General features: G+C 37.7%; 1 protein-coding gene across 3 annotated transcripts in view; it reads left to right on the top strand.

Annotated features, from left to right (window-relative positions):
• The window catches only part of LOC100473721 (ATP-binding cassette sub-family A member 8), a 76,437-nt gene that overhangs the window by 15,786 nt on the left and 46,804 nt on the right, over positions 1-13,847 (top strand). For 2 of the 3 annotated variants that reach the window (XM_011232843.3, XM_034640641.1), the window contains 10 exons: positions 1,390-1,531; positions 1,868-2,053; positions 3,843-3,990; positions 6,562-6,730; positions 8,680-8,738; positions 9,481-9,591; positions 10,616-10,791; positions 11,283-11,402; positions 12,054-12,192; positions 12,789-12,879. In XM_011232843.3, the coding sequence (XP_011231145.2) occupies positions 1,390-1,531; positions 1,868-2,053; positions 3,843-3,990; positions 6,562-6,730; positions 8,680-8,738; positions 9,481-9,591; positions 10,616-10,791; positions 11,283-11,402; positions 12,054-12,192; positions 12,789-12,879 (1,341 nt within the window). Of the gene's footprint in view, positions 1-1,389; positions 1,532-1,867; positions 2,054-3,842; positions 3,991-6,561; positions 6,731-8,550; positions 8,611-8,679; positions 8,739-9,480; positions 9,592-10,615; positions 10,792-11,282; positions 11,403-12,053; positions 12,193-12,788; positions 12,880-13,847 lie in introns of those variants that run through there. The other variant, XM_034640642.1, reaches the window with a different exon arrangement.

Here is a 13,847-nt window from a genome sequence, read left to right as displayed (position 1 = left end):
GGCTGTGGGTTACTGTGCTTCTCAAACTAAAGAAAGAAAAGCAGGTTTGGGTTTGCATGGTGGTTGTGAGGTAGGGTAATGAGGGATGGCCATTGAGTCTACTGGTAAGAGTGCGGTAGAAATGGTGGATCTGGGCATCTAAGCCAGATAGAAGTGGAATGAATTCAAGCCAGCACGGGACTGAAAGGGGAGAAAAAGAGGTCAAAGATCAGGAGCTCTTTTAAGACTAAAGATCTGGCATGATGGATATATTTGAAGGAACAAGCTGGAAAAACAGGATTGTGAATAGGGTCTGGGTAGTTTGAATTTAAAAATTGTCAGAAGCTGTGTAATCCCAAGGATGGACAAGGCCCTGTGTGAGAAAGAACTTGATAACGACTGAAAAAGCACGGAGGTGTTGCTCGTAGTGAAGAGAAAGTAAAGTAATAGAAAGGCTAGGAAGCCAGGTGGAATATGCAAATGGCAACAGATTTGGAGTCTGGAAGAAAATCCTATAAGTCAATATTGAACTGCTTGTTGAATTAATATTGGAAGAAAGTATGGCGCAGCAGTGAAATCTAATGACTCTAGAGCCAAAATGCCTAGACTTGAAATCATAGTTACTTAACATCTTTGTTCAGTAAGTTCTTTGTCTAGAAAATGAAGAAAATAACGATGCTTCTGCATAGAGCCTTTGTGAAAATAAAATGATTTTATATTTGCTAAATTCATTAAACACTTTCTGGCATAGAGTAATTGCTGTATATATGGGCTATTATTTTGTTGGTTTTGCTGCTGTTTTGTTTTTCGTTATTTCATTATACCCTTCAAAGAATGTTAATCAACATGGTAAAAGAACTGAAGAAAGGAAAGTGAACTCTCCTATATCTCTGAGGAAATCCATGAAGCTCGTCACCCCTTGAGAGGCCCTAAAGAGGAGAAAAGGATCTGAGGTTCACTGAGGGGTTACCATGTACTAGGACAGTGTCCCACATAGACATAACTTCTTTGAACTAATCCTGGGGTATTATTTCTAGTGTCCAGAACAATAAAAAAAATTATGAGGGATGACAGAGTTTGCTCAAGGTCACAGAGTATGAATGCAGCAGAAAAAAATATTTGAACCAAAATCAATCAGAGTGGAAGAGTATTTTCTCCTTTATCCCACAATGATGTGTGTGTGTACATGTATGTGTGTGTGTATATTTCTGGCATTCATTTTAGGACAAAAAATATCCCTAAGTCCTAAACAATTCTTCCCAAAACATTTACCTTGTATTTATATATCCTGAAACTTAATAAATATCTACTGAAAGAAAGAATGAATCAATGAATAATGTTAGAATCCATTCTGGATCCTCCTTTCAATGGAATGTAAAATCCTAAAATAACATCTTGTTTCCATCCTAGGCTCTCCTGGGGTCTGCTCTATGGTGTTTTCATCTTCATTATGGCATTTTTCTTGGCACTTATTATAAAATCTGTCCAGTTTGTCATTCTGACTGGCTTCATGGCGATCTTCACCCTCTTCTTCCTCTATGGATTGTCTTTGGTGAGTTGGTAAATTGAATAGCTCTCCATTCAACTCTTACCCTAAGGATCAAGTGTTGGTTTCTAAATAGGTAATTATTCTCCGTATCCCTTTTTCTTCACTGTCTGCTGTTTGCCCGAGAACATCTATGTACATCTGTGTATTTGACTTGTAGCGCTTTTTTAAAAAAAGATTTGTAGTATTTTGTAATGCCAGTTTATAGCAATTTGTAAAGCACAGTTTTGTATTATAGGTAAAAAAATGTAATTCTAATTTTGTATATTCAGTCCCTTATTGTGTTATGCTAAGAATAATCCTTAGAGAAATATAAACCAACTGGATCTTCTCTCATTTTAGATAGCTTTGGCTTTTCTAATGAGCGTCTTGGTAAAGAAATCTTTCCTCACTGGTCTGGTCGTGTTCCTTCTCACCGTCTTTTGGGGAAGTTTGGGATTTACAGTATTGTACAGGCAACTTCCTACGTCCTTGGAGTGGATTTTAAGCTTTCTTAGCCCCTTTGCCTTCATGCTTGGAATGGCCCAGGTGAGAAACAACCCAATTGTTGATTGATGGCATTTCAGAAACATCTTTCTTGTCTGGAATTCAGTTGTTTATAGTCTTTTCTATGATTAGCACTGTCAGATTTAAAGCCTCAGTGCAACTATCGTGACATTGCAAAGATAAACTTTTTTTTTTTAAGATTTATTTATTTATTTGAGAGAAAGAGAGAGAGTAGGGGAGAAGGACAGAGGGAAAAAGAGAGAGAATCCCAAATGGACTCTGTGCTAAGTGCAGAGTCCGACCCAGGGCTTGATCCCAGGACCCTAAGATCATGACCTGAACTGAAACCAAGAGTCAGTGGCTTAACCCACTGAGCCACCCAGGCGCCCCCCAAAGATGAACTTTTAAAGCTTTGGGCATACTGAGCTCAGCAAAATAAGCCATTTGGTGAATGAAAAAATGGAAGGTCAGCATATCATTCTTCAGAGATGATCTGAAGTGTTTTCTTTGGCTATTAATTAAGTATGGATTTGATACTGCAAATCTAATTCTAATTATTCTAGCTCTTATTTTGACTTCATAATTGAACAACACACATGAATGTATCAACCACCGTATAAAAGAAAAGAAAATCAAAAGTTAAAAACACATTGATAGACCAGCAAATTACATCTCAGCTCATCAAACGCCATTTCTCTTTATCTGGGTCTCACAGTGAACTCACTTTTCTCTCTGTCCAATTAAATGGCAATGTTGATCATTGCATACATAACTGTTACTTAGTTCTTGATGAAACGATTATTAATTATAAAAGACCCATTAACTTGAACATTATAGACAAGCCCACTTTTCCCACAGGTTCTCCTTAAACACACCAGTTCTGTTTTGTTTTTCCAAGATCATGAATTCTCTCTCATGTAGCCATTTCCAAGGAGGACCACATGTTTGTCCTGTATCCTATTTGGTTAAAATTTATGTAAGGTTGAGCTCAAATGTCATCTTTTCCCATACTTCCCTGCCTCCTCCTGTTAGGAGTTCACTGGGCACTTAGGTAGTCAGGACCAGGGTCCCCAACAAGAAAACAGGGAGCCAGGACAGCTAAGACGAAACCACACTAGCATCCTGTTTTCCAGATTGGACAGGACCACGATGGCGTCCCGTCTACCAGCCTCTGCTGGAGTCACTTTTGCAAAACACCCTGAAACAAAACAATGAACCATAAAACGTGGCTCATTACCACAAGTTGAGGCAGTTCGTGTCCAAATGTCGGCCCAAAAGACCATCAACACGTGAACAATATCCAGATAGGTAGAAGGGTGCATGATCAAAGCCTTGATTGGCACACCTTCGTGGCCAGTCCACAGGGGGCCCACACTCAGGATGCTCAAGATACATTTGCAAAAGAGCTTAGAAAAACCCCTACATTTAAATGCCAGAGCAGCCACCCTCTCGGGTCCCCTCCCTCTCTGGGAGCTCGCTCAATAAACTTTGCTTTGCTGCCCACCACACTTCATCTGGTCTACCTCTTCATTCTTCAAAGCTGTGTAACGAAGAACCATGGGCACTAAGGGACAACAATCCTGTAACACTCCTAATGCTCCAGTCTCACTTGGAACATGCTTCAATCATAGCAGTTACTAAATTCCGTGATAGTCGGTCACACACCTGTGCTTTCCAAAAGATTTGAGAATTGTAAAGAAGGCAGTTTCATTCAATGTTGTGTTCCCAGTGGGAGGCAAAAGGTAGCTATTATGCTACCTTATGCTAAACCTAATTGTTTACGATTTATCACAAACCTAACATCCTTTCATTAATTACTTCTTAATTTCAGCTTTTGCGCTTGGACTATGATTTGAATTCTAATGCATTTCCTAATCCGTCGGACTACACCAATCTGATAATAGCAACAAATTTCATGTTGGCTTTTGATCTTTTCTTTTATGTGGCATTGACGATTTATTTTGAGAAAATTTTGCCAAGTGAGTACTGATATGATTAAAATCAAATATTATCTCCTAAAGACGAATCTCCTAACACATGTGTTATTTATATTTTAAAAACTACTTTGTGCATCAGAAGGAAGGCAATGAACAAGGTCATTTGTTCTTTATTTCTTGCTACTTGACCGGTCAGAACTACAACTTGAATTTTGTTTATAGAGTCATTGATCTTTGAACTTCACTGTGCTCTAAATGTCATTTGTTTCTTTTTAAAGAGATGCTTAGAAAGCTATTTCCTACATGGGTCTGGCTTGGTACTTAATCATGGAAATTTACAATTGCTTTTGCCTAGCTAGTTTGCTCAGTGGTTCTTAGCCCTGGCTGTATTTAAGAACCACCTTGGGAACTTAAAAAAAAAAAAACAACAACAAAACAAGCACAATTCATCCCAAAGAGATTATGATTCATTTCATTAGTGGTGCGACCAGGGCATCTATATTTTTAAAAACCTCCCCAGAGTTCCACAATAAGAAAGTCAATAAGTCATACATTTTTGCTTTTATAGTAGATCTCAGGTGTTTTCAACACACGCACACACACAGAAAAATGATAACCACATGAGGTGATGATACGTTAATTAGCTTAATGGTGATAATACTTCACAATGTATGCCTGTATCCAAACATCACATTACGCACCTTCCACGTATACAGTTTTTATCTGTCAATCATAATTCAATCAAGCTGTAAAAATTATAGAAGTTACTAATGAAATAAACATATTGAGCATATTTTTTTTTAGTCAAGGATTCAACACCTGGTCAAAGGGACAAAGGAGAAAGAGTGAGGGCAAAGGTGCAGAGAAACATCTGGAAGCAGCAAATTGATCATGTTGTTGTTTTCAGATAATCCCCTAAGAACAATAACTGTCTCTGCATTTCAGAAGTGTCTAGAGTAATAGATGCCAGGGTCTACCATTTTGGCTAAAACATTTATTATACACTTGGAATTATTTGTATCATCCATTCATTAAGACTGAACGTAAGCCTGAATTCGGACAAGGTGACTTTGTTCAAAATTCCTTGAAAGATAAGCAATATGAATGGAAGAAAGGAAAATTAACTGGCTAAAATGACATAATCATGTAATAGTGAATCTGGTGATAGAATGGACCCCATCGAGCTATATAATTTCATTCACTGGATTTCCTCATAAAGGGAAAAAGATAAGTCCTAACTAATAATATACCAAATGGCAGGTGTTTAGATACCAAATGTTTGGTCAATATTGCATGAAGGAATGACTGAACACGTAAAAATTGCACATAAGTTTAAAAACCCATCATTATTACACTGGAGGTCACTTGCAGAATATTAGTGAAATTTATGTATTTTTTTCATTTCATAATGTCTCTCAACATGTAGGGAAACAGAAATGACAATTAAATGCAAATAAACTGTGGATTAATTTCCAGAAAGAGGGTCATGAAGAGTAAATTTGCTTCAGATGAAACTTATTATTTGGGGATGATTTATAGCATAAATACAAAGTAGCTTTTAGAAGATGTGGTCCATATATACAATGGAATATTACTCAGCTATCGGAAAGAACGAATTCTCAACATTTGCTGCAACATGGACAGCACTGGAGGAGATAATGCTAAGTGAAATAAGTCAAGAGATAATGAGTCAGGAGATAATAAGTCAGGAGATAATGCTAAGTGAAATAAGTCAAGCAGAGAAAGACAATTATCATATGATTTCTCTCACCTATGGAACAAGAACTAGGAAGCTAGGTAGGGGAAGAAAGGGATAAAGAAAGCGGGGGTAATCAGAAGGGGGAATGAAGCATGAGAGACTATGGACTCTGAGAAACAACCTGAGGGCTTCAGAGGGGAGGGGGTGGGGGAATGGGTTAGGCTGCTGATGGGTAGTAAGGAGGGCATGTATTGCATGGTGCACTGGGTGTTATACGCAAAATGAATCATCGAACTTTACATCAGAAACCAGGGATGTACTGTATGGTGACTAACATAATATAATAAAAAACATTAAAAAAATAAAATAAAATAAAATTCACATAACCTAAATAGAAAAAAAATTTCCACTCTGTTAAATTTCAATGAATTATTTTGCCCCTTTCTTACAGTGTATCCCTCATTTTCGTTAAATCCTGTTCTGTTTTCTCTTGGAATATTTGTATCCAATAGTGACATTGGATACAAATTCTCAATTTCTCAATTTCTTCTTCCTTTGCCGATGGCATGACACCTGGGTTCCTAGATAGCATTCAGCATGGCCAGCATATCTTGCATTTGTATTCCAATAGCTGGCTTTCTTGGGGTTAAAGAAAGTCTTAACACTTATTTAAGTCCCTTTGGATTTTTTAAAATTCCAGTTTCCTTTCCTCCTGTAGGAATGATTATTATAATAGAGATATTTTAATGATTTTTTCCTTATGTGACTACACCTATCAAGGAAAACCTGTGCAATCCCTGTGTTGATGATGTGTTCAGGTGTCGGGGCAAAGAGGTGACATTGCTCTACTTTATTAGGGTGACTCTTTCCCTTAAACTGGTGATTGACCCAGTATTTGTCTCCTGTTTGTGTAGATGAATATGGACATGGATATCCCCTCTTATTTTTCCTGAAGTCCTCCTTTTGGTCACAGAAACAAAAAGTTGATCGTGTGGTCCTCGAAGATGAAATCGATTCCGATCCTTCATCTAATGACTCCTTTGAACCAATGCCTCCAGAATTCCATGGGAAAGAAGCCATCAGGTAACAAGGATGCAGATGGAGAGCAGGCCAAAGACTGAGAAGCTAACAGCCCCGAGGCCAGCACAGTTCTCTTTTGTGCCCTACGGACAGCTCCCACCTAACCCCCTCCATGCTACCTTCATCATTTTCAACTTCAAGTTTAGAGAAAAATTCCTTTAACCTGTTCTATCTTATATCATTGACATTTACATTAAATATAAACTTAGATTACAAGAACAAAGATAATCCAATGAAAACCTTGCCTGGATTCTCAATCTTTTCTCTGCTGCTTCTCTTCTCCGTCCTTAGCTTCTCTCGTTTCTTTGCCTGGTCTCATTTATTCACACCTTGCCCCACCTCCTTTCCCATACTCCCTATTTTTTTCTCGCAGTTTCTTAAACTTCTCTTTCCTCTTCTCTTGATTGCCTTTTCAAAGGGAATGAAAGAGTAGGGGAGAGGAAGGGAGAAAGGATCTATAGACAGACACAAAGAGAATTGAGGAAGGTGTGTCTTAGAGTGTCGTGCACATCTTCGTTTCCAGATATGTGTTTCCTTTGGTGCTTGCAACTTTTCTTTCCAATAAGAAAATAGGAAGAAAATCCTCAAGATCCCTGACTGCTCGCATCTTACTTGTCCATCAGTGACGGACACCTGTCAGCCCTCTGTGAATGGTCTCAGATTACCCCAGCCTACAGAACTTCTAGAGCCCATGTCAGTTTTTATTTTAGCCTGTTCCATATTTATCTTCTATCCTTACATTTGTCCTATGACCTAAGCTAGGTTTAACTTCCAGCAGAGCAGCTGGAAGGTAGCGAAGCAATGGCTTTATTTAGTGTGTTTCTGTGTTTCTTTTTTGTGTTTCTTCTATCTCTTTATCATCTCACCCAACTATAAGTGCTATGGAGTGATAGTAAATAGGATTAATATAGAGTGAAGAATCTAATCAAACAATCCAGTATGAATGGAGCCCCTGAATCCTTTGATGAATCGATGACAAAATAAAACAAATTTGATTTCGTTTGTGGATTACATATTTACCTGATAGAATCAAACCGGTAAAGTGCCTAGGATTCCAGATCTGTGATAGCACCCAGCATATGTTAATTCTATTCCTTTCTATTATAGTCAATGTAATCTAACTGATACCATTCTATGTTTATTGAATATTTATCATGTATCAAGCACTATGCATGCAAGATGAAATACTTTACTCATCCTTCAACACAACCCTAAAACACTCAAAAGTTTCAGGTTGCAAAAGCTGAAACTTACCTGGAATAAGTACATTGGTTAAGGTAACAGCTACTAAATGGTATAGACAGTATAAGCTCGGTTAGATAAGACTGCAAAACCCATGTTTTCACTGTTACCATCTTTGCATCTCTTTCTTACTCCACCCTTGTACCTCTTAAGCAACTTCTGAAGACCTTGACTCAAGATAACCAAAGATACCTCCAAACCTGAGCCAGCAGTTCATAATGAGCCTTTCAGTACTAGGTGCCATGTTACCTGTTGGTCTAGCTTTCTTGGCTCTGCAGTTTAGAGATGATCCCAGTCCTCAGCACTAATACCAGACCATACCCTAAGCTTTGGAATCAGACGATCTGATGATGGAATAGAAGCATAGGTAAATTTATAAAACTCCTCAGTTATGCTAATGTGGAGCCAAGACTGGTAAGCAGTATTCTAGCTGATGCTCTCACATAGCCATGACTTCATGAGAGTGAAATCCCACATCTTCCTGTACCCTGAGCATAAGATTTATTCAGTCCTCTCAACCAAACCTAGAATTACAAACTGAAGAAGACTGTCATATCTTGAAGTATCTTCTTTCTTTTCAGAATCAGAAACGTTACAAAAGAATATAAAAGGAAAGCCTGATAAAATAGAAGCTTTGAAAGGTAAGNCCAAACCTAGAATTACAAACTGAAGAAGACTGTCATATCTTGAAGTATCTTCTTTCTTTTCAGAATCAGAAATGTTACAAAAGAATATAAAGGAAAGCCTGATAAAATAGAAGCTTTGAAAGGTAAGGGGGGGAAGAACATTTAGTTATTATATTGATATTGATTTGTGATTTGGTTTTCTTTTTTATTTTTTGCTCGTGGTGAGCAATTACTGGTGGTATTTCAGATTTGAAATGAATCATTTGAGCCACATGATAAAATTTCCCTTTAACACATGCTTTGACTGCATAAAAGTTAGGGGGGAAATGATCATGCTTTAGAATTAGATGTAGTTGAAAGGTACATTGTGTAATAGTGAGGTAGTCTAAGGATTTTCTTGGGGGACTGGTTTCTGCAAATTCAAATTTTTCTCCTGTCATTTCAAAGCTGTTGTAGATATTGTATATTTTTCTTTTGTGCAAACAGTGCAATTTATCTCAAAAGATTCTTAGCCACATAATAATTTACTGAACCATTAATCTGTTATTTAGTCTATAAATATTAACATCCACCTACATATGCCAGGCAATGTCAATGAACCTGGGACTGTTAGGTTTGGCACCTGCTGTGAAACCACATAATTTCAAAATTTCAAAACAGGATAGACATATAAACTGATAAAAGCACATTTTATTATTTTTATTTTGAATTTAATGACCCAGTGTATTCATATTTAGAAAACAAGGCCATTCGAGGACATAAAAATGCAATCCGTTAGCTCCGTAATACAGTTTTATTTTTTAGTTTGTTTTCCTTCCTGTCTCCCTACTACTTTCCCTTCCTTCCTTTCTCCCATCTTTTTTCCCCTCTCTTTTTTCTTCCTAGATCTGGTATTTGACATATATGAAGGCCAGATCACAGCAATACTTGGTCACAGTGGAGCTGGAAAATCAACACTGTTAAACATTCTTAGCGGGCTATCTGTCCCCACCAAAGGTAAGAGGTTTTTTCCCAAAGTCAGGTCAACATATAAATCAGCTGTTAATATAAAGTCCTTCTGATTATCAATCACAAACACAGACAACTATGAAAAATGGAGGTTAACTTACAGTATTCACCTGTAGAGGTGTGTAGTATTTAATTGGTATGTGTGAGATTTGAGTTGTTCATGAGAATCATTGTCATGGTCATTAGTTACTATCTGACATTTGAATTTGTACCTATTAGTTTTGCTGTATAACAAGCATCCCCCCAAATTAATTGGCTTAATATAAAAATGTTTTATTATTTCTCATGATTCTGGGGGTTGACTGGCAATGTTTCTGGATTTAATTGGCTGGTGCTGAATGGTTTGGTGTGTCCTAATTCACATATATGGGGCTTCAGTTAGAACTGCTTCTCCCTTCTGCTTACATGGACTTTCATCTTCCAAGAATCTGGTTGGGATTCTTCACCCAGGGGTCCATGAAGCAAAGAGAAGGCGTATCTCAGTGCAGAGGCAACTTCACAGCCACTGCTTCTATCCCATTTGCTAGGATTCTGTTCATTACATAACCAAGGCTAAATGGGAGGGGTGGATAAATAGATGACAGCTTGGTGGGAAAAGCTGCAGATGGAAATTTTTTTCTCTTTCCAGTATACCATACAACTATAACAGAAGCTCATAATACCTGAATTGTAAAAACCTTGAAGAGAAAATCATGTGCCTAAAATGTAATTAATAAATGTATAGTGATTTTTCATCTAGAAAGAGCTTTTCTTTTTAAGTGTTTGTTTCAATTCCGGTTAGTTAACATACAGTGCAATATTAGTTTCAGGTGTACAGTATAGTGATTCAACACTTCGTACAACACCTGTGCTCATCACAAGCACCCTCCTTAAGCCCCATCACCTACTTCCCCCATCCCCCCAGACCCCTCCCTTCTGTTAACCATCAGCGTGTTCTCTATAGTTAAGAGTCTGTCTAGAAAGATCTTAATTCAAGCATTACCCTGATATTAACTTTTAACCTTTGTTATAGGTTCAGTCACCATTTATAACAACAAACTTTCAGAAATAACTGACCTAGAGAATATCATCAAGCTCACTGGAATTTGTCCACAATCCAATGTGCAGTTTGACTTCCTCACTGTGAAAGAAAATCTCAGGCTCTTTGCTAAAATAAAAGGAATTCAGTCACATGAACTGGACAAAGAGGTACTAAATAGTTAGAACGAATGTACTGGTCAAAATGAGATTGTTAACTCTACTTGCATGGAATTCTTTATGCTTTCATTAAATTATATTTGTGCAAATCGTGTCTAAATGTTGGGCCAAAAAAATCTAATTTAGATAACACTAACATATATGTATGATTTACAATGTGTCAAGCATTATCCTTAATTTCAAATATAGTAATTGACTTATTCCTCACAACAACTCTATGAAATAAGTACTATTATTATCCCCATTTTACACATGTGGAAACTGAAGTTCAAAAGCAAGTTACTTGCCCAAAATTACACAGCTAGTTAAAGTGGTGTGGTTTTCATATCCAGGCAGTTTGCCTCAGGATCCGTGCTTTTAACCATTACACTTTACAGCCTTGTATTTTCAAATTGGAAAAGGAAGGGAAGGGGAGGGGAGGGGGAAGAAAGAGGGGAGGGATGGGATCTTGGTTTGTGACATAAATGTTGTCATTTGGCCAGATACAAAGAGTTTTGCTGGACCTGGAGATGAAAAATATTCAAGACGTCCTGGCTCAAAACTTAAGTGGTGGACAGAAAAGGAAACTCAGCTTTGCAACTGCCATTTTAGGAGATCCTCAGGTAAGTCAGACTAAATTTAGAGATGAATGAAGCATGAGAGACTATGGACTCTGAGAAACAAACAGGGCTTCAGAGGAGAGGGGGGTGGGGGAATGGGATAGGCTGGTGATGGGTAGTAAGGAGGGCCTGTATTGCATGGTGCACTGGGTGTTATTCGCAACTAATGAATCATTGAACTTTACATCAAAAAATAAATAGGGGCGCCTGGGTGGCACAGTGGTTAAGAGTCTGCCTTCAGCTCATGGTGTGCTCCCAGCATTATGGGATCGAGCCCCACATCAGGCTCCTCTGCTGGAAGCCTGCTTCTTCCTCTCCCACTCCCCCTGCCTGTGTTCCCTCTCTCGCTGGCTGTCTCTATCTCTGTCAAATAAATAAATAAAATCTTTAAATAATAATAATAATAAATAAATAAATAAAAATAAATTTAGAGATGAATTCAAATTTTTAAAAATGAAACTTTTAGTAGTAGTTCAGATTCTTTTATTTGCAAAGGACATCTGTGATAAAATGTTTGTGATAGAGCATTAAATATAATAACCAGGTCCTAACTACAATATCCTTTTAAATATATAAGTAATACGGTTTCAGCATGTTTTCTGGAAAAACAGCACTTTCCTGGAAATACCCTTTATATACATCCGTCTTTGGTAGGTTTTCCTCTTGGATGAACCAACTGCTGGATTAGATCCCTTTTCAAGGCACCAGGTTTGGAACCTCCTGAAGGAGCGGAAAGCAGACCGTGTGATCCTCTTCAGTACCCAGTTCATGGATGAGGCTGACATCCTGGCTGGTAACTGCTGGCTTCCCTTAAGTGTCCCGATGAGGTCTTTATGAGACTTGAAAAGTATGGATTGGTGTTCTGATCAGCTTTATTTCATAATGTGGTCATCTAGCCATACAGGGCAATCTGGACCACTGGTAATGATGTGAACTGGGCCCAAAGAGTCTCACTCCCAACCCTTTCCATGTGTCTCCTTGAATTTTATATCATCTGATAACACAGGGGCATGATCTGCCAGGAAAGTCAATTATTGAGAAGTGAGAGTCTGTATTCTAATACGTTAATCTTTTTACACAAAATTAAAGTGAATCAACTTGACATATTCAAATAATTTTGGTGTGTGATCCATTAAAATAAATAATGTAATGGTAGTCTATATCAGAAGACATAGCCATATAACCTCCCTCGCTGGCTGGATGGCAAAACGATAGCCTGAAGTATACAAATAAGATTAAAGGGAGCCTGTTTCAATGAGTCTTTATTAAACCCTGGATTTAAACATGCAAAACTCCTCAATTAGAGTTGGGTCATGATTACCTGTCTTTTCTTGGGAAAGAATGGGCATCTTCTTAACAAGCTTTCTTCTTTGCTTCTTCCTTTTTCAGATAGGAAAGTGTTTCTCTCCGAAGGGAAGCTGAGGTGTGCAGGCTCTTCTCTGTTCCTAAAGAAGAAGTGGGGCATCGGATATCACTTAAGGTAGAGCCACGTAAGGAGGCTGGGAAAATGGGAAATGAGCTAGAGGAGGCATGATGCTTGACGTAGCACATTACAACACGTGAGAAACTCCTGATTTGTGACACACGGATGTTTGCATGTACATATGTTGGAGACACTTGCATACATATATGGAATTGCTGTGTGTGTATGAGAGATACTGATTGGTAGATTGTAGAGATTGAAAATATAAGATAACTTGGGGTGCCTGCCTGGGTGGCTCAGTCGGTTAAGGGTCCAACTCTTGATTTCAGCTCAGGTCATGATCTCAGGGTTGTGAGAGTGTGCAGACTGCTTAAGATTCTCTTTCTCTCTCCCTCTGCCCCTCCAGCCCCACCCACCCCAGCTCACACGCAGGCATGCACAGTCTCTCAAACAAAATAAATAAAGGGAAAGAAAAGAAAAGAAAATATAGATAAAGAAAATATAAGATAACGTAACAAAAAATTGAGATAAATATGATAGAAAATATATTCACAACACACTGTTTGTTAAGGAAGGTTTGTATTAAGGAAACTTTCACAAATGGCACGTTGTTTTTTTTACACCCTCCTCTCTCCCTCCCACCTGTTAACATAGTTTTTTAAGTAGGCTCCTTGCTTCTCCTCTTCCTCCCAGCTGTCCTGTTATTGTGCTTGCTCTTCTTTCCATCCACTTCATTTTATTTTTATCAGTATTTTGAATTGTAGCATATTCTGTTATTGAGTCATTCAGAGATAAGATACTTAACATTATTTTATTTAAATCTTTTTGTCTTTTGAGATAGAAATTCTTGTTACTTTTACACTACAGATAAACATTTGGTCTTTCTAGGTTCATAAGTGAAAGAGCCAGGAATTGAACCTGGATATTTTTAATGCTGAAGACTAATATACAAACCCATATTTTAAATTACCTTTTTTTTAAATCTTTTTGTCTTTTGAGATAGAAATTCTTGTTACTTTTACACT

This window comes from Ailuropoda melanoleuca, chromosome 13, assembly GCF_002007445.2.
Source record: "Ailuropoda melanoleuca isolate Jingjing chromosome 13, ASM200744v2, whole genome shotgun sequence".
NCBI lineage: Eukaryota > Metazoa > Chordata > Mammalia > Carnivora > Ursidae > Ailuropoda > Ailuropoda melanoleuca.
This window is presented reverse-complemented; position numbering and strand designations above follow the sequence as displayed.